Below are 25,536 nucleotides of genomic sequence, written 5' to 3'. Positions count from 1 at the left end.
AAGAGTGTCACCCTCTTGCAATGATTTTATGCAGCATAACCTGATGTAATAAAACTCACTACGCACTTGGTTTGAATATAAAGCAAGGCTTTAATCAACTTGTTTCAGAACATGGAGGTCTAGTTGTACTTCACTAGTTCCTGTCTTACAAAATGTCCCTGGGCAAGCTGGGCCCACGCCCGAGTATTTATACTCCTTGGACGGCGCCACCAGCTGGCCGTCCAGTGTTATTGCATGAGTTGTTTCGTTATGATGATGAGATTTATAACATTCTTCCTGTCTAAAAGATTTGGAAGTCCGACAACTTCCTCCTAACGGATTAGGCGGACCACAAATAGCCGCAGTCTTTTAGATCTTTGTTTATGGCTGGAAGGCATGTCTCCCCGGACCATGTCTTGGTCCCGGGCCGCTTGAGCCGTACCGGTGGATCGACAGGGCCCGTATTGCCCTGATCGACCCGAGGGAGGGTGGGCAGATCGTGACTCCGGGTGCGGGTCCCCACAGGCGCAGAGCTGGCTTCATCTTGTTTGATAGCCGGGGATTGACCGGCGTCCTGGCCTCGGGTGGCCATCCCACGGGGAGCGCGTGGCCCCCCGAATGGATCCGGTGGGGCAGCCAGCAGATCTCATGATGTCCCAGGTAGGGCGTCATCTTCAAGGGAGCGCAGAGTGTCGGCATCATCACCGTGGGTCCCTCTATCAGTTGGGTCCGCAGGACCGGCTGGACAGGGAGCCAGATCCCGGAGCGAAACGGTGGACTCCCGGCCATCAGGGTACCTCACGTGTGCATACGTGGGATTAACGTCTGTGAGTTCTACCTCGTCGACGAGGGGATCGTTTTTAGAAGAACGGACGAATCTTCGGAGCAGCACGGGGCCGGGAGCTGCCAACCATGATGGTAGGGATGTCCCATGAGTGGAGCGACGCTGGAACCTGAAGAATCGCTCGTGAGGCGTGACATTGGTGGACGTAGAAAGAAGAGACTTGATGGAATGTAACACGTCAGGGAGCATAGTTTCCCACTGCTGGTCTGGTAGGTTGTGTGACCTTAGTGCAAGATGAACAGCGTTCCAAATGATAGCGTTGTATCTCTCAACCTGTTCGTTACCGATGGGATGGTACAGCGTTGTTTTACTTGTGGCGATTCCCCATTGGGAAAGATAACTTTTGAGTTCGCTTGACATGAAGGAGGGACCCCGATCAGAGTGGATGAAATTGGCCGCACCGCAAAGGGAAAAGTCTTGATCAAGGCATTTGATCACTGTGGAAGTAAGCATATTGGGACAGGGGAAAGCAAAGGGAAAGCGTGAATATTCGACCACCATAGTAAGTAAGTAGGTGTTTCGCGTTGAGGAAGGCAATGGCCCTTTAAAGTCAATGTTGAGTCGCTGCATAGGCTGCATAGCGTGTATGAGCGAGGCATCCAATGGATGGAAGAATTGCGGTTTTAGTTCCGCACAAATTCTACAGGAGGAGCATATTCTTTTCACATCTTCCGTAGAAAATGGGAGATTTTTAGATCGCACAAAGTGCAACATATGGGTAACGCCAGGATGGCATAAGTCAGTATGAAGATCCGCAAGAGTCGAAGTTGACATAGAAGAGCAGAATACCCGTGTGAGGGTATCCGGGGCCACATTCTCTTTGCCGGGTCGATAATGTATGGTGTATCCAAAGGTGGCCAATTCTATCCTCCAGAGTTGTATTTTGTTATTCTTGATCTTAGTGCGTTTCCGGTTATCCAGCATAAAGGCCACGGAGCGCTGATCGGTTATAAGTGTGAAATGGCGACGAGCGAGAAAATGACTCCATTTACGTACAGCTTCGATGATGGCCGTAGCCTCCTTCTCGACAGGAGGATAATGGAGCTCACTACCCTGCAAAGTTCTGGACAGAAATGCAACGGGTCGACCACCTTGATTCAAGGTAGCAGAAATCGCCACATCCGATGCATCGCACTTGACCACAAAAGGAAGATTTTCATCAGTGGAACGAAGCAGCGCCAGAGACCCGGGTTCGAATCCAGCCTCGGGCGACTGTCTGTGTGGAGTTTGCACATTCTCCCCGTGTTTGCGTGGGTTTTCTCCGGGTGCTCCGGTTTCCTCCCACAGTCCAAAGATGTGCAGGTTAGGTTGATTGGCTATGATAAATTGACCCTTAGTGTTAGGGGGATTAAATACGTGGGGTTACGGGGATATGTGTCGGTGCAGGCTCGATGGGCCGAAATGGCCTCTATCTGCACTGTGGGGCTTCTGTGATTCTGTGAAGCGTGGCTTTTTCCAGTTGTCGCTTGAGGAGGTTGAAAGCTGAAATAGCCATTGCCTCCAATGGAAATGACTTTGCGTGAAGCAGGGGCTGGATCTTGTCGGAGAAGTGGGGTATCCATTTCGCATAATAGGCAAACATACCGAGTGCCCGACGAAGAGAGCCGAGATTCGTAGTGGGAGGGAGCTCCTGAAGCGGACGAAGTCGCTCCGGATCTGGTTTGATGACACCGTTGCCCACCCAGTAGCCAAGGATGTTGACTGATGGTACTGATTTCACTGATTTGGACTCATTTAAGGTTAAGTTGCGACGACGGAGAACATCAAAAAATGTCTGGAGATTGGCATCATGCTCCTTCTGCTCATGACCAGCAATGGTGATATTATCCAGATATGGAAAAGTGTCCGTTAAGTTCTCCTGTTTGACTAGGCTATCCATTGCCCGTTGAAAGACAGCCACCTCATTGGTGACCCCAAATGGAAGGCGTCAAAACTGGTAAAACCGACCATTGGCCTCAAAGGCCGTATACTTTTTGTCAGCGTCCTTTAACGGTACTTGATGATATGCGCTCTTTAAATCAAAAGTTGAAAATACCTTGTAGTTGGCAAGGTTATTGACCATGTCATCGATGCGTGGTAGTGGGTAGGCATCCAGGCCGGTATACTGGTTAATAGTTTGCGAGTAATCGATGCAAAGACGTTTCTTGTGTTGCTTCAGAGGATTTTTAACAACAACAACTTGAGCCCGCCAAGAAGATGAACATGGCTCAATGATACCGTCAGCTAGAAGGCGAGAGATTTCTGCCTTGATAAAGGATCGATCATCTTGGCTGAAACGTCATGATTTAGTGACTATGGGCTTACATCGGGGGGAAAGATTGGCAAACAAGGAGGGCTCGTCGAGCAAAGCCGCCGAAAGCGCACAAAACAGTACTTTGGAAATAGTAAGCTCTGGCTTTGACCCTCCAAACTTGAAAGTGAGTCTTTTGTGTTGTTTCTGGAAATCCTGTCCCAGGAGCACATCACTGCATAGGTTTTTGAGCACCCCGAGCCGGGTGGAGAAATAAGTGCGGCCATTGAAAATAAGGTCGACAAGACAAAAGCCGGAAGAATTGGTGGTCAGTGTCGTCAGAGCCATTGCAATTTCCCTGTCCGAGGGGTAAATAAGCAGTTTTAACTTACTGACAGCCCGCTCACTAATGAAGTTGTCAGAGCTGCATGAGTCGATTAGTGCGCTCAAAATGTGTCCATTTACCGAAACCTTCGTGGCTGCATGGGACAGGCTTTGGGGAAAAACAGCTGTGATGGGAGGAGTGGCAGTTTTACCCTTGACAGCTGTAACCTTAGTAGTGGCTATTGGGGGAGGAGCAGTTTTATAGATAGTAGCTGCAAAACTAACATGAGCTCTCGACCGGTATACCTTAGAAAAGTGGCTTTTCTTACTAACAGAGGCTCTTGACTGGCATACCTTAGAAAAGTGACCTTTCTTGCTGCAATGATTGCAGGTTGCGTTACGAGCAGGACAAAATTTCCTATAATGGAATGCACCTCCACAGAAGAAACACTTCCTTCCAGATTGCCAAGATGCCTCTAGGGCAGGGTCATCATCAGTGAAGGTTTCTAGGGTAGGGTTGTCATCAGCCAGGTTGGAGTCGTCATCCGTGAGGGCTTCCGCCCGAGGCCTATCGAAGGAGTTACTAAAAGTGATAGCAGCAGCCCGTGCACATGTTGAAAGATAGGTATCTGCATTCCTCCTTGCTAAGTCCGAGAACATGCCTGGTCATAGGCAGCCTGTAACTTGAGGGTTTTATTCTCCAACAGACGCTGACATATGAAGGGAGACGCAATCCCATTAATAAAGGAATCATGAATTAACTCCTCCTGGTACTGCTCAGCTGTAACAGCTTTAAGATTACAATCTTTGCTGAGCCTGCAAAGCTTCTGAAGGAATTTGTCAAGTGATTCCCCAGGTTGTTGTCAAGTTGTGGCCAGTAGATGCCGAGCAAAAATTTCATTTGGGGACTTGACATATAGCTGCTGTAGTATTTGGATAGCGGCATCATAGTCTACACAATCTTCGATATAATCAAACACATGAGGGGATACATAATTAGCAAGTCTTTGTAACTTGCTAGGAACATTCTCACCACACTCCTCAAGGAAGTTGCTAAAGGTACAATACCAGTGTTTCCATACCTTAGCAGCTGTAAGTGAATTCGGGTCCAGGTCGAGACGGGCGGGTCTGAGTAGTTTCTCCATGATAGACCAATTACTTGTCTGAGTTCCCTTCTACGGTTTGAGTCATAGCTGGCTGTTCCCGAAATCTCCCAAAGCGTGGAGTCGATATCAAGTTGATTAAATTGACGTAATAAAACTCACTACGCACTTGGTTGAGTATAAAGCACGGCTTTAATCAACTTGTTTCAGAACATGGAGGTCTAGTTGTACTTCACTAGTTCCTGTCGTACAAAATGTCCCTGAGCAAGCTGGGCCCACGCCCGAGTATTTATACTCCTTGGACGGTGCCACCAGCTGGCCGTCCAGTGTTATTTCATGAGTAGTTTCTTTATGATGATGAGATTTATAACATTACCTGCACTTCAACTATCATTAAACAGGGCTATACTCACATATCTGCACATTAGGTTTCTTTATCTTTCTTTTGGCTGTTGCTTCTTATTTACCCCCTCCCCCCTCCCCCCGTTAGCCATAGAGAAGACTACAAATGGGTTGGGTACCTTTTGAGCCTTTCTAAGCCTGGAAAGGATGCATCTGAGAGGTGATCTTACAGTATGTCCACTCCCTTTATATGTAACTCTATTAATAAACAACTTTTATGTCCATCCCTCATTACAGTCAAACTTTGTGTATCCCCAGCACATATATATATTGAAAATAAACTTACCCATCCCCTCTCAAAAAGCATGGAAGCAATGTACTAATGGGTACTTAGAATTGAAAATCCTTACTAATAGAGCTATCTTTCCCTTTAAAAATCCTTATAATTTTCAATAAATTTGTACTTGGCCAATTAATAATGATCTAAAGGGACTGTATTTAGGAATAGTCCAATCCATGAGAGGGCAAAGATTTCAAATATGACCTCCTTTACAATGATTTCTCAAAAGTGTGTACATAATTGACAGTCATTTAAATAGCTTTACAGATAATAATAATATAACAGGAGCTTACCTCCATAATATAAAGAGTTTATTTACTCAGCTTCTACTCATGCCATAGACCTGCTCAACTAATACCTTTACAATGCTTGTGGATTATAGATTGCCAGATTTAGTACTGTAAGCACAGGAAATTACTAGAGTCTATAATTAAGGATAGAGTGACTGAACACCTTGAAAATTTTCAGCTGATCAGAGAAAGCCAGCATGAATTTGTAAAGGGTAGGTCATGCCTGATGAACGTGATTGAATTTTTGAAGAGGTGACTAAAGTAGTGGACAGGGGAATTTCTATGGATGTTATTTATATGGACTTCCGGAAAGCATTTGATAAAGTCCCTCATAAGAGTGTTAGCTAAAGTTGAAGCTCATGGACTTGAAGGCAAATTATTGACCTGGTTAGGAAATTGGCTGAGCGGCAGGAGAGAGAGAGTAAGGATAATGGGCAGGTGCTCTATTTGGCAGGCTGTGCCTAGTGGTGTCTCGCAAGAATCTGTGTTGGGGTCTCAACTATTCACAGTATTTATTAATGACTTAGATGATGGGATAGAAAGCCACATATCCAAGTTTGCCGATGACACAAAGATAGGCGGCATTGTAGGCAGTGTAAATGGAAGTATAAAATTACAAAGTGATATTAATAGATTATAAGTGAATGGACAAAACTGTGGCAAATGGATTTCAATGTAAGCAAATGTGAGGTCATCCACTTTGGACCTAAAAAGGATAGAACAGGATACTTTCTAAATGGTGAAAAGCTAAAAACAGTGGAGCTCCATTGACATTTTAATGATAATAGATCATTAAAATGTCATGGACAGGTACAGAAAATAATCAAAAAGGCCTTGGAGTGAAGTTAAGAAACACATCTACACGCAAAGGGTGGTAGAAGTTTGGAACTATCTTTCATAAATAGCAATTGATGCTAGGTCAATTGTTAATTTTAAATCTGAGTTTGATAGATTTTTGTTAACCAAAGGTATTAAGGGATATGGGCAAAAGGCGGTATATGGAGTTAGATCACAGAGCAGCCATGATTTCATTGAATGGCAGAACAGGCTTGAGGAGCTAAATGGCCTACTCCTGTTCCTATGTTCCTAAACACAGGAAACAAATCTACAGACACCAGTTTCCTGGAATATGAACTAAACAAGAGTAGTATAAAAGCAGCTATCCTTACACAGCTAATTATGCATTAGAGTATTTGTTACTAAAGACTACTCTCTGGGAGACATTCACAGTATATTTCCCTTTGATATCATTATACTCCTTTAGGAAAAAGATTTTGTCTGGCATTGTCTAACTTCTTTGTGACCCAGTTCTTTATTTACTGAGTCTCCATTTTGACAGTCTAAGGCTGTTCAAGTCTCTTGGGCGACTTATTTTCCTTGATGACAAATTTGGATAAACAGGAAAGCATAGAGCATTGTAACTTGAGATAAAAGTCAATAACAGTTTGCAATGTAAGATGACAACTGTTGTAACATTAATAATATTTATTATTATTTAATCTATACATCAATTAACTACTCTAGTTACCAATGTGGGAGATTGACTTCTTGGTTTCTCTGTGCAGATGTGTTTCCAATAGCCACAGGATGTTATCTTCATAGTTGATAATTGATGAACTACTAATGGATAAAAATAAATCCTCAAGTAAAAATTTCAGAGAATCATGATTGCAATAGTAGTTAAAGCAGCATTTCACAGGGTACATTTTCACCTCCAGCACGCCCAGAGCAGAGTTTCACAAACTGAGGATGCATATCATGAATTTCAATACGTGCTACTACCGATTTTTCTGCTGTGAATGCGTATAAAACTTTGGCGGATGTGTACCTGAATTGGCAATACCTGCTTCTGGCATGTAAAATGCTCACTGGTATTTCTCATGCTGAAAATATACCCTTTTTTTTACCATGGTATCCAACCTCTTTGTTATTTGTACTGCAACAGGAAAGAAAAATACAAGAGGAATTTTTTAGGACATTATAAAACTTTGTGTCAGGGCCTACAGTGACCTGGCACCAATCCAGTGTTTGAGTTTTCTCTGGAATTTTGGGGGCGAAATTCCACGGGAGGTTAGCGGCGGCACTACCGGGTATCACCCCGATTTTCTGCGCTTGGAGATCATGACGTCATCTCAGAGTGCAGCGCCCCGGTAGCGCCTCGGGAGAAAAATTTGCACTCACGCCCCGCAGCAGCGCCGGGCGATGTTACCGACTGCTGCAGCGTGGTGCCCTTCCCTTTGATGCAGGGAAGAGCCCCTGCAACGCGGCAGCGTGGCCACTTGTGGCACTGCTGAGTACATCGCCCCGCATCAGGACATCCCCCGCCTCTTGCGCTCTAAGAGGCCAGTGGAGTGCTTGATTTAATGCTCCACTTCCCTCTTGGAGCAAAAAGAAGGAATTTAACAAATGTTTGAAAAGGTTAGCGCCTGTTGCTAACTTTCCAAACATTTTTCACTTAGCGCCCCAAACGGCCCTCCAGGGGAATTTCTCCCCCTTTATGTTTTGTTGGTAAGGAAGATAGTAATGTTTTAATGAAGCCCTTTGCACCATATGGTATTGCTGAATCAGATAATATAATCCCATCGTACTTACTTCTTCCACTCAAAACATAAAAGCTTTGTGTTATCTCCTGCCTTGTATTGTGACTTGTGTTTGAACTCATGATAAGCCCAGGCTATATTGAGTACCTCCAGTGGTTAAAGAAGTGGAATTTATTGAGAAGCGTACTCATGCTTTTTAAAATTACTTTATTACCCTTTATTATTTTTACATTCCTGTAATGATGACTAGAGAACTGGACAAACCCCCTAGACTAAGGTTCACATTCCCCCACCTAGCATTACGGGATTTTTACAAAATAGCATGTCATTTCAAAGTTTGCTAGTAATGCACATAATTTTTTAAAAATCCTTTGTAAATTTATGGATTTTAAAAGCATTAAATTTCAAACGAACATGCTTGAATCATCAAATTCACTGCATTATAAGTGCACTAGTAGAAACATTTAATGTAATGCCCCAGCTACGGTGGTTGGGATGCATTGTCTGATAATTAAAGTAAAACCCTTCATTGGAAATGAATTGTACCTTCCATGACCTATAAGTGGTAATATTATATTTAGTGCTATAAATGCCATATACTCACTCCCCATTACTTTCTGTTTAATTTCCTCCTCTCTCCATCATAAAGCTGACTCTCACATCCTCCTCTAGTTTCCAAACCTATACTCAGAGACAGCCTTAGGTAACTCACCCTCTGTTAAATGCATAGGATGAGAAGAGGTGCTGCCGCATCTACTACACATCATTACCCCTCCATTATCCTTAAACAGAGCATTCTCAAGTTGAAACTGCCTGCAAGTTGTCATTGAGCTGCTGACACTCTGCTTTTGCACTGTGGCATGGTAACAGCATTGTTCACACCCAAATCACTCCAACAATAACTCATTTACTGACAGAAAGAAATACATGCACCATTCTGGTACCACCAGCTTTGTCTGGTTCAATCTTTATCAGCATATCTGCTTTACTGAGCACACTGCACAGTACATGAGAGCACACACAGAAGTTATTTCTTGTACCACAGTCAACAGTGATTCCAACAGGCTCACCATTCCTGAGCATTTCAGCTCAAGTGTACTGATTAAAGCTTGGATGCTATCCTGCATTTTTAAGAGCTGTTTCAATTTGTTGGGTGGAAAGTCTATTCACCCTGCTAGTTATGGCGACCTTGACCTTGGTGATTTTGCTGTAATGTAAATTTGATGGTGCTGGTTCTGTTAGAAGAGTGAAGAACCAATTCAAGATGTTATCTCTACCTTCACTAATGAATAAGGCATGCTCCTCCTGAGTACAAACATCTGAACCTTTGCATGAAGATACCAAAAGCTTGCTTGATGAGCACCCTAATTTTGACATGTGATTTGGTGTAGTGCTGTTGTGCTTCTGTATGGAAGTTGAGCACATGAATTAAATAGCCAGGGTTGCAGTGATTATAACCTACATCCCAGTAGCCAGTCTTCAGTCTTTCTCTTGTCCTCAAATAAAGTGAACAAGTTCATGTACCTTAAGGTAAAAAAACCGTGGCTGCTGTCAGTGAAAATGAGAATTGGACTTGAAGCAATCATAGGCATGTCTCATGCAATATCTGGGCATTGATCGAATGGAACTGCGTATGGTTAATATATATCACTGCTGGTTTGGTGTATCTGTTAGCCTTCTGATTGTAAGGGGTCGTTTTAACGAGTTTGTGGTGTGCGAGATCGGTTTTTGATTTCACACTGCTCGTGAGCGGTTCCGAAGCGCTCCCCCCTCACCAGTTCTAGACACTGGGCTTATTGCCAGACCACCTTGATGTGTTGGCCCAACTTGTGACTCGGAAGACAAATGGATCAGGTGAGACAAGGTAAGTTTTAAATCAAAGGTATCTTTATTTTTAAGGAGAATAAAACATAGAGAATGAAGAAACAATGCAGACAAAAAATCATGAACACGCCTCTCAATGGGAACTAAAATTTAACACACAAGAGTTACTTTGACTATCATAATACATCAATTCTAGATCAGCGATATAATAAAACGGGGGTGGAGAAAGCGCACGGCACAACGAAGGATGAATAACACTCCCGAATTACAAAGCCCTTAATATTAAAAACCCTCCCGTCTAAAGTATACCTCAACTAGATCAGCTAGGTGGAGTTGGGCCTTTATGCTCACCAGGGTTTAAAAAAAAACTGTCCTTGACCTTGGTGCTCCTGTATCGTCCGGGATCTCCAATCTTCCTTATGGGACCGGCTCCTGAACCTGCTCTCCTGCTCGAACTTGTAGGCCCTCCGTGCTCCTCGAACCGTAATCGAACCTCTCCACTTGCTCTGCCTTTTGACCTCGTGTCTGTGTGAAACTGTTTTTTTAATGTCTCTTTTCCCCCAACAGTTATACTGTTTTCTTGGCCTTATCTTGGCGCCAAATCAGGGGTTTTCTTTTGTTAAAGTAATGGGCAGGCTGCTTTGACAAAAGCGGGTACTTTATTTTAATGTCTTGTAAATGAAACTAATGGGATCTGTCCTGTGTCCCTCTGAGTTTGGTACAGATAATAGGTTTTGTCTGTGCTCTGCGATTTCAGAGATGGGTTTGCGTTTTGCTAGCAATTAACACACCTTGAGGTGTAAATACTTTTGTTTTGACTTCGTTACTACTATAACCATTTTACCATATCAATTGCAGTCAGTTCTGGAATCTTCTAATCGGTGGCGACTCAGGTTTCTTTAAGATACTGTAGTGGTATGTCCTTCTGAAATGAGTCATGTGATCTGCCAACTCCATCTTGTGTTCATAAAATGTGGCCATTTCAGGGGTTTTACAATGTAGACTGTATTTTCCTGGATTTTTGCAAATCCTACATGATACAGAGCTTGAGTCATATTCCTGAGTCAACAGCTATCTGCATAATAACTGACTCTGATATACAGAGGAAAACTGTTAAATAATTAATGATTTTGCCAAGTACAGTAATGTTATTCACTTAACCATTCTTTTCTTTTTATCAGTTTAAACTGTAGCATCAAGTTTGGCAAGAGGCTAACAATGGAATCCAAACTGGATAGTTTCTGCATTTCACCCTGAAATCCTCACCGGGTAACAGAACTTTCTCACACGTTTATGCAAAGAGAAAAAGATGGGTCTTGGTGTTCTTATGTGGGCCAGTCATCTTTCATTCCCGCTGTGAGGATTGCTTTTGTACATAGATGTCTTCAATGGCTGTGAGACTGGTTAAAAATAAATATTAGATGATATGGAGATGCCTGAACATTTACACTGAACCTAGCATAGTGTAATATGGCTGTGGGGCCACTTCTTGGAGATAGTCTTGTTTCGGTACCACGCTATTACTAGTAGAGCATTCCTGTTCCTTCTGGCCCCACAAAAAATCTCCACTAAAAAGTTCTGGACTGTTTTTGGAGTGGCCTCCAGTGGTCACTTTAAGGATCGCTAGTTAGGCTGCTCACCACCTGGTGCAAATGGTACCAGGTGGTGTGCGGCGCACAACTGATGTAGGACCCCGATTTACAGGCTTGCCTGAAAGTTGCATCAGGTGAGCCTTGGGCGTCCATGAGGTGGCTGAGGTGCTGCCCCTCTCCCCAATTTTCCACTGCCAGCTGCCCCTTTTTCAGGTGAGGGAAAGGTGGGTGACAGTTGAAAATTGCCCCCCATATATCGGTAAGACATTATGAATATTTGTTACGATCGAAACAAATGAAAGTTTTTTCTTGCATTCGTCAAACTTTCCCAGTGACAAAATATCCCAATAGTGTGTATGGATTGTTTAGCAAGAATTCTTTAGACAATACCTTGTATTTTATTAATGAATACACAGTCCCTGACAAAATTAAGAATAACAATGAATCTAATGATTCACACTCTACATAAAAATAAACCTTGCTGAAGAAACAATATATTTTAAACATGTTTTTCTTTTCCTGTGTTGACCTTGGTGGATATGCAGATATTGGAGGCTATGTCCTTTAGTCCTGTTTGATAAATAAACTTATTTATCCATCAGATATGGACCAAATCACAGATCTCGCTCCTTGGCACTGACAGCACAAAGTGGTTGATAGGTTGTGCTTAGCCGTTCTAAATGTCATCAGTGTCAGCTGATAGTTCCTAAAGGATGCTGACCTCTTAGATCTTTGCTGCTGACCTTTTACAACTTCTGTTAAATGTGTGGGGAAAAAACAGACTGAGGCACATTTTGTCTGTTACCTATTTTATTTCTAAAGCGCATCTCACTGTAAAAAGTGACATTTGTTATGTATATTTGATGTGTTTTTTTTTCTCAGTTACTGTCCAATGATGTTGTCAGAAAGAATCTATGAATGTGTTGGAAATGGAGCCTCCAGAGTCATTTTCCAAATGTCTGTGCTCTGTGAAAAATACTTAGGTTATCACTGCCAATGAGGACAACGTGTTAAAAATTAACAACAGTTCAATTTTGAAATACTGAATAACATCAATAAATTATAAATCCAGACCAAGTGCCACACAAAGTATAGGAAGTAATTTTGAAGTGTTTCCTTTTGGATGTCCAGGTTACACCAAGCATTTCAACTGGGAAATAACTGGCTGTTTTCTAACGACAGCATGTATACTCACACGGGTGTACTTTCTTAGCTCAGTAAACATTAGTGTTGCCTATATTTTTAAACGTAGAAACAAATAATTTTATTTAAAACATTCATGTTTGTTCCTGAGCACAAAAAGACCAAGAAAGAGCATTTAGCAGCTCCACACAGACACTGCAGTAATCAGAGCATGACAAATTAAACATTCTAGCTCCAGACAGGGAAATGATTCTAGTCTCCATTTTTTAATTCGTGAGAAATAGCATCTCACCCTCACCATTCCTCACCCTCAGATCCTGCAGGTGACCCACTTATACTCACATTTTACAACTGCTGGGGCCAATGGAAGACAGACACATTAGTGGCCTATCTATTCAAAGATGAAACACATCAACTTGAAACTGAAATAATGGGTGGATCTTCTAAAATGGCTGCTGCACTATCCCAATATTTTGGGGGTGGAGCCTGTGGCAAATCACCTAAACTCAAATGCGGAATTCCATTTTGAGCGTTGCTGACAGTGATCTAGAATGGAGCCAGTTTGTAGATGCTTATTGCCACAGAAATCACTTCTTCTGTACCAGCCAGGTTTAATTTGCCTGATGGTGGTGTGTTCCACTACCAGGTTTCTTCTATCCCCTCCATTTTTTTCCAACCTGTCCTGAAGACGGTTACTTTTGTTGTAGTATGGTTTCATAGACACCAATGGCCTTGCCTGAGTGTTCCTTTTTCATATGTAAGCCAGTAATGAGGGTTGATTTTAACTCCATGCCTCTGCCGAAAAGGTGGCCTGGAAGGGTTAAATATCTGCAGCATGCCACTCACCTACATGCCATTCTCACACCATTTTATCAGGCCCATTAGGGCAGCAGCAGAGGTACCTCAGGCAGACAAGGGCCTCGTTTAAAGGCAGAAGTTGGGGTCTGATTTTATTCAGGCCCCGATGAGACTTTTACACGCAGTCATGCATATGGTGCCGCCCTTGCTAGGGAACCTGGTGCCACACAGGAGCAGGCCTGGTAGAGGGTCAAGAAGGTAAGTTAATTACATTTTTTAACATTTCCTTGTGGCCAGCAAGACCAGGACTGCTCCACCGGGCCACACAAGAAAACCTTGGGCCTCTCCTGTCCTGTGCTTCCTCCACCCCAACCCCGACCATGATCGGGTTCGGCCTCCTCGTCGACGCACTTACCTCACTGCCAGTGACCTTTCCTGCGGGTTCCTGGTGGCGGTCCCCTGCCACGCTCAGGCCCGCTGGCTTCTATGTCATCCCAGTACGTTTGGGCGGGAATCAGTCCTGGTGAATGGTTATTAAGTCCAGGAGTTAAAATGGCCCAGGCCTCACAGCAGTGAGTCGGGGTGCGCCTACTGCTCAACCCCCCTGGTCCCATGCTCATAACATTGGGGCTATGGAATCTATTTAGAAGGGGATTAGTGTAGTGCTTCCCCACAGTATTAGAGCCTGAATGATTGTTTCCACTCTTTAGTAATTTTTGAAAATTAAGGTGACATTATTGACAATGTTTACCGTAAGTCCAGGAGTATGAGCTGATGTACACTGTCTGTGAATTTTGGCTTCACTTAGATTTACCTGAGTTATGGTACTGAGCCGCTTGATTAACTGGTGGAATCCGCGCAAGCATTGGCATCTCAAGCTTCAGCCATACATGAAATTCTAGAATTAGGTGATGTTTTGAGATTAGGTATGACCAAAGTTACTTAAAAATGTGACCAGTGGCATTTTAATGAATAAGTGACAGCTGTCGACTCTGCACTTTTGTCAAAATTGACATATATATCCTCAGTTTGAAGTATGCAAATCCTTTACATGCCTCACAGCAAAATCATTTACTAGAAATAATCATCTTATGAAAAGCTCTTTCGTAGCATCTTGCTGCTTACTGATGCAGATGGGAATAAACACAGTCTGGTGTGACTTGACAATCAAAACCTCAAATATTATAATATAAGAAAGTTAAAGTTGCAAACAGCTTGCCACTGGGCATGATTGAATTCCAGTAATTGTTAGCAACTAAATATTTCTCCAAGAAGCCTCAGATTACTGTTGGATTGTTATTTGGCACTTGGGAGATCTTTGTATTGAACAATCTATAAAATGTAAATATATGAGTCATGTAAACTGTTAAAATTGTTAAATGGAATTGGAAGATGTTTGTGAACATAACCAATATAATTATTGAGAATTTATAAGTTGATCATATGGGCTTCATTTTTTCTTGTGTTGCAGGTTACCATTCTCATTTTTCTTGCTCTTGCATTTCTTGCCTGTATCGTGTTCCTCGTGGTATACAAAGCCTTCACCTATGATCACAGTTGCCCAGATGGATTTGTGTACAAGGTAAGGGTTGGAAAAAAAAAGAGACTCCTTCCATCAGCACATTGAATTTGTGGAATAAACTAATCTTACTTTACAAATTTATAACTGATAGAATTTGAAGTAATTAGCAGAGCAATGGCTTGTCATTAGTCATAATTTCATCATGACTTACATCATTTGCTGGCCCAAATGTGGCATAGAATAGGTATGAAAATGTGAATTTTTATCAGAGCAGCTTGTATCATTACTGATATTACAGAGTAAATTAGAAGGGATGTGTGGGCAAGGTTCCAGGCAAGAGGGTGTTACTTTCATTGGAAGCAGAAATATACTTGTACATTTTTCAGCTCAAAGCAGATTTTCAGTGAATCGAATGTAATCATGGATTTGGTTATGCATTTACAGAGTTATGCTACAAGTTTGATTTTGTTTATCAAAAAGTTTTAAAGTTTTGAAAGTAAAGTGAATGGCCAAAAATGTTGGCATGGAAACTCCTAGGTTCTCAATGGTGTAGCGTAAGAGTGGTGGGACGAGATTTATGTGCACCAGAATCCAAGAAGGCTGACCCCAGCAGAAACCCCAAGATCAGCTAACTTCCATAGAGCTGGTGCGACAAGGGTGTGTCAGTAGGGGACCAGATACACTGGGGGAGGGTGGACAAAAGAAGATATTCCTTATTTAAAGGGCTGTATACAGTTAAAGGACTGAGAAGGCCCTTAGAAAAGGGAGTGAAATAGCTGCTTCAACAGAAGGGAAAAGGCATGCATTTGTTTTCTCCGAGGTTGATGTGGAAGTGCTACTGTCTAAATTAGAGAACTAAGGGATGCCATTGTTGGAATACCAAGGAAGAAGCCATCACATGCAGCAACACAGTTCATTTGGATAGAGTGGGTGTGGCTTTCAGTGGGACTGCTGAAAAAGATGCTGAAGAATAAGATAATGCTGTCCCCTCTACCTTTGGCAACACTAGTGACCTCTCACCCACCATGTCAATCGTCCTTGCCCTTTCACTCTGCAGCTTAGAGACAACCACTGCAGTGTAGATGAGGAACGTGTAATGTATTAGCACATGGTTTGTCACATGGTTTAGTATGAGCATGCTCAGTTCGCTCTGGCCTAGTAAACAAGCACCTTGACTAGCAGCTCACGGTGTCGCTGTCCTTCATTTGTTCTACCCACATATATTACATTTTTAGCGATGAGAATGGGATCCCATAGCCATTTTTAGGGATCATGGAAGGACACAGTGTTCAACCTTCGAGTGGAAAAGTTTAAGGTGAATTTGTGACACCTAAACTGAATTTTTTGCGATGTTTTACTGTTAATGCTGATGCAGAATTGTCTGTGCTTCGCCTTCGTGTGTATGTATACACAGCAACAGTAGTATTGATTCTCACAGGTACACAGGTAGTGTGCTGAGTCACTGGTCAACAGGATCAGGACAATCATGGCAACGTCTACGGGATTCATCGGAAGCCTTGTCACGTACGACTGAGCTCACGAACCATTCAGTTCTTACATTGAGCAGGTGGAGATGTTTTTTACGGCCAATAACATTATTGAGACCGAAGGTGCAGATGAGAATGTTCAAGCTCAAATTAAAGTAATTTGTGAACATAAAAAAGCAATTTTTCTAATGGAGATCGGGCCAGATATTTACGGAACTTTGACAAACTTACTCGCACCAGGGCAAGCAAAGGATGCGTCGTTTGAAGACATTGTCGAAAAACTCGAGGACCATTTCGACCCAAAATCATTAGAAATAGCAGAGAGCTATAAGTTTGGTGCCAGAAACTAAAAACAAAGTGAAACCATCAGTGAGTACATGGTAGCTCTTCAGAACCTGTCTTTTCATTGTAACTTCGGCACATTTTTGGATTGTGCATTGTGAGATAAGTTTGTGTGTGGATTGGTGGATGGGCTCACACAATCCAAGTTAAACACTCCGAACCTAACGTTTGACATAGCATGCAAAATTGCCCTATCTATGGAGATGGTGTCTAAGAATGCTAGGGAGCTCCATCCAACTAAAGTGACTAGTGCAGCTGAGATCTACAGTCACAAAGCCACCACTGAACCTAAAGCTGTGAGACCAAGTCAAAAGCACGCCGGTGAGAGCAGTTCAGTAAATTGTTATTGCTGAAATGGAAATCACTCACCACAGTCCTGCCAATACAGAAATGTGAAGTGTTTTCACTGCCAGAAGCAAGGCCATATTTCAACAGCTTGCAGAGCTAGATCGAAAGCAGGAATTAAGAACCATTCTAGAGGCAATGCAAAGCAGTGACCGAAAAAGGGAGGAATTCACAATATTGAAGTGAAGACACTGATGTTGAAGAACTAGGCATCTATAGTATCTATGTCATTTGCGGCAACACTAGCAGTTGTGAAAAAGACTTCCATACAAAACTTTTGATCAATGACCAATATATTGATATGTGTATTGATACAACGGTGGACTGCTCTATCATGAGTAAGTTTAATCAAATACCACTTACAAAGAGTACCGTAGAGTTAAAAGCTTTACTTTGGAGAAATCCTAGAGCCATGTGGACAAATGGAATGTACAGTTCAGCTCAATGGCCAGTCAGTAATGTTGCCTATTATTGTAGCGAGCTACAACAACAGGCCAACTCTCATGTGCAAAGACTGGTTGAGAAAGTTAAAACTAAATGGAAAAACATCTTCAGTGTAGATGCTTCAAAGAAGCAACTCGACACAATGCTGAACAAGTATAAAAGCATGTTCTCAGGCAATTATGAGAGCATCACTATGTCGTGCATATCCGCATCAAGTCGAACATGAAGCCTGTCATTGTAAGGCAAGGCCGGTCCCCTATGTGTTGAAAAGTTAGGTGGAGGAAGAACTAGAAAAACTGAGAGAGAACAGAATGCTAGTAAAAACTGACAAAAGTGAATGGGCTACCCTGATTGTGGTAGTGCCTAAAGCAGTCAAAACTGTACGCTTGTGTGGTGACTACAAAGTTGCTATCAACCAAGCAGTTGACGATGAGCAGTATCCGTTACATACATCGCACGATTTGTATGCAGCACTCTCTGGGTCAGAGGTTTTCTCTAAGCTTGACCTGTCGCACGCTTACGCTCAGCTGAATGCTGACGAAGAGAGTCAACAGTATTTCACTATCAACACACAAGGGACTGTACTCATACACCAAGCTGCCGTATGGTGTAAAGTCCTCCCCCAAAATCTTCCAGGCTATGATGGATAAGATTTTGCAAGGAATTCCAAATTGCTTATGCAATCAAGTTGATGTGCTGATCGCAACAAGCAGCGAGGAAGAAAATCTAGAAGTGTTAGAGTTAATGCTTCAAAGGTTGAATTCCCACAATGCCAGATTGAAAAGGAGCAAATGTGATTTTGTGCAGGCTGAGGTTGTGTACCTTGGTCTGAAAATTGATGCAAATGGCTTTCAACCAGTTAAGTAAAAGGTTGATGCTATCATCAATGCTCCAAAGCCACAGAACGTGCCTGAGTTAAGATTTTTCCTTGGAATGGTCCAGTACTACACACGTTTCTTACGTGTGTTAGCGACCATGTTAGCTCCATTGCCCGAGCTCCTCAAGAAGGATATCCAGTGGAAGTGGACGAAAGCGCAACAGGAAGCTTACGATGCTTGTAAGAGAATTCCCTCTAGCTATGCTCTACTTGTGCACTAAGACACAGAGTGTGAGCTTAAGTTAGTGTGTGATGCTTCTAGCTAAGGTGTGCGAGCTTTCATAAGCCACATAATGGATGACGGCCAAGAGAAACCAAACTCGTTCACATTGTGAACCCTCACAAAGAGCGAAAGAAACTACGCGCAAATTGAAACTCGCCATAGTGTTTGGAATCAAGAAATTCCAACAGTTCCTGATCAGCAGAAAGTTTACCCTGATAACCGATCACAAACCACTCCTAGCAATATTGGGACCCAAATCTGCCATCCCTGCAATGGCCGCATCAAGAATGCAACGTTGTGCAGTGTTGTTGTCACAATGGGGCAGTAATTCCTCCCCAAACGCGTGAGTACGGAAGGGGTACTCACGTGTCTGGCCGGAGGAAATGCCGGTTTTCAGCATGCACAGCGCATGCGCTGAAAACCGGCATTTCCTCTCCTCTAACCCAAGAGGTGAAGTGGCTAGCGCGTGCGCTGTAGGGGGCAGTGTGTGCGTCTTGGATTTCCTCTGTTCTGGGGGATTTGCGCATGTCTAAAGGCCTCCGGTCTTTACGCTTGTAAAAAGCACACGTAAGTATTTATTTTTACAGGTAAGTGGTGTTTTAGTGTAATTTAGAAAAAAAATTTCCACAGGTTTATTATTTTAAGGAATCTACAATAAGGTAAGTTTAGTTTTAGACCCTTTTTATTAAAAATTTATTTTTTTCAAAAAAAAAAATTATTGTTTAAATTATTTTTTTAAACTTATTTATACTTAATTTAATGATTGGGATGTTTTTTAAATTTTTATTTAAAGTTTAAATAATGTTTTGGGCCCCCGTAGTTTTCATGAGTTTGACAGTTCTTACTCTCAAACTCATGAATGAACCTTCCCCTCCCCTGATTGGTTGTACAGTGCTCACCTGATCCCAGCCGGCACATCGCACTAACTACGCCGCTGGATCAGGTAAGCACTGCGCGCTGACATCTGAACCGGGCCTGTGACAGGAAATGCAAACAGGCCCGGGCTTCAGATGTCAGCGCGCAGGGTGAGTGCACATCGGGGGCTTGCACGCGCGGCAAGCCCCCGACACCAAGTTCTGGGCCAATATGATTACATGATTGAATATTGCACTTCAAAGCAAAACGCAATCGCAGATGCCTTGTCCAGGTTGCCACATGAAGACTCGTGTTGGGAGCGAAGGAGTCGGCAGCTCCTCGGTGGGAGGCTCGGAGGTCGAACCGGTAGGAGGGGAGGCGGCCAGCGGACCGAGGGCGGGAAAAGCAGGCCCTGGAAGGTCGGACACCGCGGGAGGCTTGGAGGTCAGACCGAGTGGAAGGAGAGCCAGGGAGAAGCAGGCCCCGGGACGTCGGTACCATGGCGGCTGAAGATTGTCGGGCAGGAATGCGGGAAAGGCGGAGCGAGGCGAGAGTGGACCCTATTGTGATGGCGCCGATGAAGATGGCTGCCGTCCTTGCGGGCTCCGTGCATACCAGGCAGCTAAGTGTCCTTTGCTGCTTGGTGCGCTCGGCTCGTTAAGAAAAAAGCATTTCACTGACTGGATTTCACTTGTTGTATTTGGTTATGTGACAAATAAAAAATAAAAATTGAAATTGAAGGTGCTATTTTCACACTAAGTGCAGTTGACAAAGACTTTCTTGTGAATGCAACTGAGATTGCAAATGAGACTCAAAAGGACTCAGTACTGAAAAGAGTGTATGAAAACACCTTGAATGGATGGACTGATCAGTGTCTGGACACAGTTGAAACCATTCCATAACTATCATACTGAATTGTCTTGTGAGCAAGGTTGTATGAAGTGGGGAAACAGAGTGGTGGCACCTACTTCTTTGAGAGATAGAATTCTGGCTGAACTTCATACTGAACATCCAGGGATCATCAGTATGAAATCAATTGCAAGAAGCTTTTTTTACTGGCCTGGATTGGTCAGTGATCTTGGATCACTTGTCAGCAAATGCAGCGTTCACCAAAATTGCAGAAAAAAACCACCCAAAACTCCACTACAACCCTGGTCATGGCCAAGTAGACCTTTTTAGAGAGTACATGTAGACTTCTGTGAGAAAGCAAATGATTATTTCCTGGTACTTGTAGATAGTCACGCAAAGTGGATTGAAGTGAAACACATGGGTTCAAATACTACAACTTGTTGTGTATGTAATATGTATGTTACTTTAAACCTATGGCCAGGGCAGCACTACTTTGTAGGGCGTAGTGATACCGTAGTACCACTCCTGGCCATAGGGGTATAAATAGTACTGTGGGTACTGATCTCCCCTCAGTTCCCGCCTGTTGGTATGAAGTAAAGACCGAAGTTGAACCTTCCAAGCTGTCTCCTCATTATTGTATTAAGTATAGTCACATGCTTTACACTGGCGACGAGTTACGTTCGAACTCACCAGTACACGGTGCAACAAGGATCGGTAGCAGTACGGAGAGAGAAGGAGAGAAGCTTCTTACCAGCCAGCCTGCGGAGTCCAGCGTCGACCGAAGGAGGCCGCCCAGTTCGGGAGGAGCGGCAGCAACGGAGCGAGAGAGAGAGGTTTCCAGTGGAGGCTGCAGCAGCTGAGAGAAGAGGCTGAACGGGCGCTCCAGACACGGGGCAAAAGTCCACCCAGGGCCAGGTAAACTGCAATCCTTCCCGGGGAACGCGAGCTGCAAGGGCCAGAACGGGCAGGCGATCTGGGGAACAAACGGAGCCACGAGGACTAGCGGGCCACGAGAGGGGAAGGTCGTTGTAATAGCGGCGGTGGCAATAACGGGAGCTGCAAGAAAAAAAAAAATAACGATGCTGGAGAGAGGTCGTTGACAGCAGAGGGAGAAAAGGCGGGAAAAGCGCCATCTAGTGGACAAAGGGGCAACGTTTTTCTCTTCAGCAGTTTAACATTAAAAAAAAAACACAGCGCCATCTAGTGGACAAAAGGGGAAAAGTTTTTCTCTTCAGCAGTTTAAAATAAAAACAAACGCCATCTAGTGGAAAAAGGTGGGAAAACCTCTTCAGCAGTTTTAAAATGTCCAGAGAAGCTTGGTTGTCAGAATTTGTTGCGGACACAGAAGAATGGGACGCATATGTCGAAAGGCATGAACTTTATTGCGTAGTAAACAAGGTGAAAGATGACGAAAAGGCAGCAACCTTATTAAATTCTATGGGGGCAAAAACATATGGTCTGCTGAGGAATCTTCTTACTCCAGAAAAGCCAGCAGACAAAACGTATACCCAAATTGTTGATACGTTAAAGGAACATTTAAACCCTAAGCCACCATTTATAGCGGAAAGGTACCGCTTCTACAGACGCGACCAAAGGAATGATGAGTCGCAGGCAGCCTATTTGGCTGAGCTCAGACGGTTGTCCAAACATTGCCAGTTTGGAGCCTTTTTGGCGGAAGCAATCAGAGACAGATTTGTCTGTGGCATGTTAAATGAGAGTACACGAAAACGGTTGCTGGCCAAGAAACAGCTCAGCCTAGATCAGGCGATGGAAATAGCATCGGCACATGAAGCAGCAGCACAGGGTGCTGCTCAAATACGACAAAACACAACCGGCTATGACACCCATGAGGTGACATTTCACAAAGGTAAATGCTACCGTTGTGGCAAAACCACCCACGACCAAAGTAATTGTTGGTTTCGTGATAAAATATGCCGGCAGTGTGGGAAAAAGGGGCATATAGCGAAAGTTTGTCGGTCGGGTACGAAACCCAATAGTGGGGGCAATCCGAGCAGTACCAAGGCAAGGACAAAAATACATAAGATATCTGACAGTAGCTCAGATGAGTCACAGGAAGGCACAAAAGCAGAGCCTAAAGGTCTGGGATGTCTCAAGTTATATGGTGTAGACAAAACGGAGGACCACAGCACAATGTGGGTTAAAATGAAGGTAGCAGGCGTCGAAGTTAATATGGAGCTGGACACGGGTTCAGCCCTATCAGTAATTAATGAACAAGATTATAACAGGCTGTTCAAACGCATTCCCTTAAAGGATACCGAAATCAAATTAAAAACATATACGGGACAAAAAGTTTACCCGAAGGGAAAAATGCAAGTAACAGTTAAATACAACGGCAGAAAAGTGCCAGGACTTTATTTATACATCCTACCAAACGGTGGACCACCACTTTTGGGTAGGGAATGGATAAGAAAAATCCATTTCGACTGGAAGTCAATACACGAGATAAAAGTAGAAACCACCAAGGATGATACAACCATTACAAGCAGGCTGTCGAAAATATTGGCAAAAACGCCAGAGGTGTTCCAACAAGGGCTGGGGACCTTAAAGGACATTAGAGCAAAAATAACTATTGCTCAAGACGCAAACCCCAAGTTTTGTAAGGCCAGACCGGTGCCTTACGCCATTCGGCCAGCTGTGGAAGCAGAACTGGATGCCTTAGAGAGTGCAGGTGTCCTTACAAAGATTGAGTGGAGTGAGTGGGCCACGCCCATCGTCCCAGTTATAAAGAAATCTGCAAATAACACACCGGGGGAACCAAAGAAGGTTCGCATTTGCGGGGATTTTAAGATAACTATTAACCCAGTCCTGCACAAGGTACAGTATCCGCTGCCGTGGATAGAGGACATATTCGCATCATTAGCTGGGGGTAGACACGTTACGAAGATTGACCTTTGTCAAGCTTATTTACAGATGGAGGTGGAGCAGGACTCGAAAAAGCTCCTAACGATTAACACACACAAGGGATTGTACCAGTACAATCGCCTGGCATTTGGTGTGGCGTCCGCCCCAGCAATATGGCAGAGGACCATGGAACAGGTCCTACAGGGCATTCCAGGAACGCAGTGCTACCTGGATGATATCCTGGTGACAGGACAAACGGATAACGACCACCTCGCTAACCTGGAGCGAGTACTTCTACGGTTGCAACAATACGGACTCAGGGCGAACAAGCAGAAATGTGAGTTTTTCCAGGAACGTATCTCATACTATGGTCACATTATAGATAAGGAAGGCCTGCATAAGTCCCCAGAAAAGATCGAGGCAGTAGTGAAGGCCCCGCCCCCTGAGAATGTATCTCAGTTACGATCATTCTTAGGCCTTATAAACTATTACCATAAGTTCCTCCTGAACTTATCGTCCATTTTACATCCACTAAATTCATTGCTGCAAAAGGGAGTCTCCTGGAATTGGGACGAAGCGTGTGAGGCTGCTTTTAAAAAGGGTAAACAACTCATTACATCAAAGGAAGTGCTCGCACACTTTGACCCAAAAATGCCAATCAGGTTGGCATGTGACGCCTCCCCGTATGGTATAGGGGCAGTGTTGTCACACAAATTTCCCAATGGGACGGACAGGCCAATAGCATTTGCCTCAAGGTCGTTAACTACAGCCGAAAGAAACTGCGCACAAATTGACAGGGAGGCCCTCAGTCTGGTGTGGGGTGTAAAAAAATTCCACCACTATCTACATGGGCAACGTTTCACACTACTGACGGATCATCAACCGTTGGTGTCCATATTTAATCCAACAAAAGGGGTGCCCCTGATGACGGCCCAAAGGCTACAGAGATGGTCACTGTTCTTAGGAGCACACCAGTACCTTATCGAATATAAGGGTACCAAACAGCATGGCAATGCGGATGGCCTGTCGCGGCTACCATTGCCTGCCGAGATCGAAGAGATAGTACAGGACCCCGTGGAAATATATCATACGGCTGTTATGGAACACTTGCCCATCACCAGCCAATGTATCGAGCGGGAAACACAGAACGACCCAACACTGGCAAGGGTTTACGAATTGACCGTGAAAGGCTGGCCGGCACAGGGTGACACATCATTGCCGGCGTTTTCGGCAAGGAAAGACCAGTTGTCTGTCTGCCGGGGCACATTGATGTGCGGAGCCAGGGTGGTGGTCCCTCAAAAATTACAACATAAAGTGTTGCGGGACTTACACGAAGGTCATCTGGGGGGTGTCAAAATGAAAAGCCTCGCCAGAGCCTACGTCTGGTGGCCCGGCATTGACAGGGACATCGAGGAAGTAGCAAAAGCATGCCAAGGGTGCCAGATGGTACAGAACGTGCCACCCCAAGCCCCACTACATCCGTGGGAGTGGCCCTCAACGCCGTGGCAAAGGATCCACGTGGACTTCGCTGGGCCCTTCCTGGATGCGATGTTCCTTATTGTAGTGGACGCCCACTCAAAATGGCCGGAGGTCATAAAGATGTCATCAACGACAGCCGAAAAGACAGTCGCAGCCTTAAGGACCATTTTTGCCCGAAACGGGGTGCCCGAGCAAGTCTGTTCGGACAATGGGCCACAATTTGTGGCAGAAGAATTTCAAGCATTCCTAAAAAGGAATGGAGTGCGACATTATACGTCCGCACCATATCATCCGGCTACAAATGGGCTGGCAGAGCGATTTGTACAGACTTTTAAAAAGGCCATCAAGGCGATGGGGGAGGAAAGGTTGCCACTACAACACAAGGTGGACAATTTCCTATTCGCGTACCGTAATGCTGCACATACGGTGACCAACCAGGCCCCCGCCGTCATGTTCTTTAATAGAAGGTTAAGGTCGCGCCTCGAATTGCTCAGACCAAACATCCGGAGAGATGTGGAAAACCGAGTATTTCGTAGGGCTCCTGACAGACAGACACGGAGCTTCGAGGTGGGGCAGCAAGTGTTGGCCCATGATTATAGAAATGAAAAGTGGCGGTCTGGTACGATAAAGGCCCGCCAGGGACCCTTGATGTACACAGTGGATACAGGGGACGGCATAATCAGACGACATGCTGATCAACTTGTGGAGTCCAGAAACCCAACTGATTCACTACCTCAAACGTCTCAGCACATTGTTCCAGCGGAATCACGGCCCAGCTCGTCGCTACAGAAATCTCAGGATTGCGAGGAGTTCATCACTCCAGTGAGCTCCACGGCACAGGATGTGCCATCAGACACCGACGACTCCAGCGATGAAGTGGTGACGGAAGTACCGCCGCCTAC

At 44.1% G+C, this 25,536-nt stretch overlaps 1 protein-coding gene across 5 annotated transcripts in view; it reads left to right on the top strand.

Moving 5' to 3' along the window:
• nsg2 (neuronal vesicle trafficking associated 2) overlaps positions 1-25,536 on the top strand; it is a 117,478-nt gene that overhangs the window by 77,815 nt on the left and 14,127 nt on the right. For 3 of the 5 annotated variants that reach the window (XM_085995375.1, XM_085995374.1, XM_085995377.1), the window contains one exon: positions 14,821-14,931. In XM_085995375.1, the coding sequence (XP_085851501.1) occupies positions 14,821-14,931 (111 nt within the window). Of the gene's footprint in view, positions 1-14,820; positions 14,932-23,224; positions 23,493-25,536 lie in introns of those variants that run through there. The other 2 variants (XM_085995376.1, XM_085995378.1) reach the window with 2 other exon arrangements.

Source organism: Somniosus microcephalus, chromosome 8, assembly GCF_052327205.1.
Source record: "Somniosus microcephalus isolate GS21.2 chromosome 8, FLI_Smic_1.0, whole genome shotgun sequence".
In the NCBI taxonomy this organism is placed as follows: Eukaryota; Metazoa; Chordata; class Chondrichthyes; order Squaliformes; family Somniosidae; genus Somniosus; species Somniosus microcephalus.
Note: the sequence above shows the minus strand (reverse complement) of the source record. Positions and strands in the feature narration are given on the sequence as shown.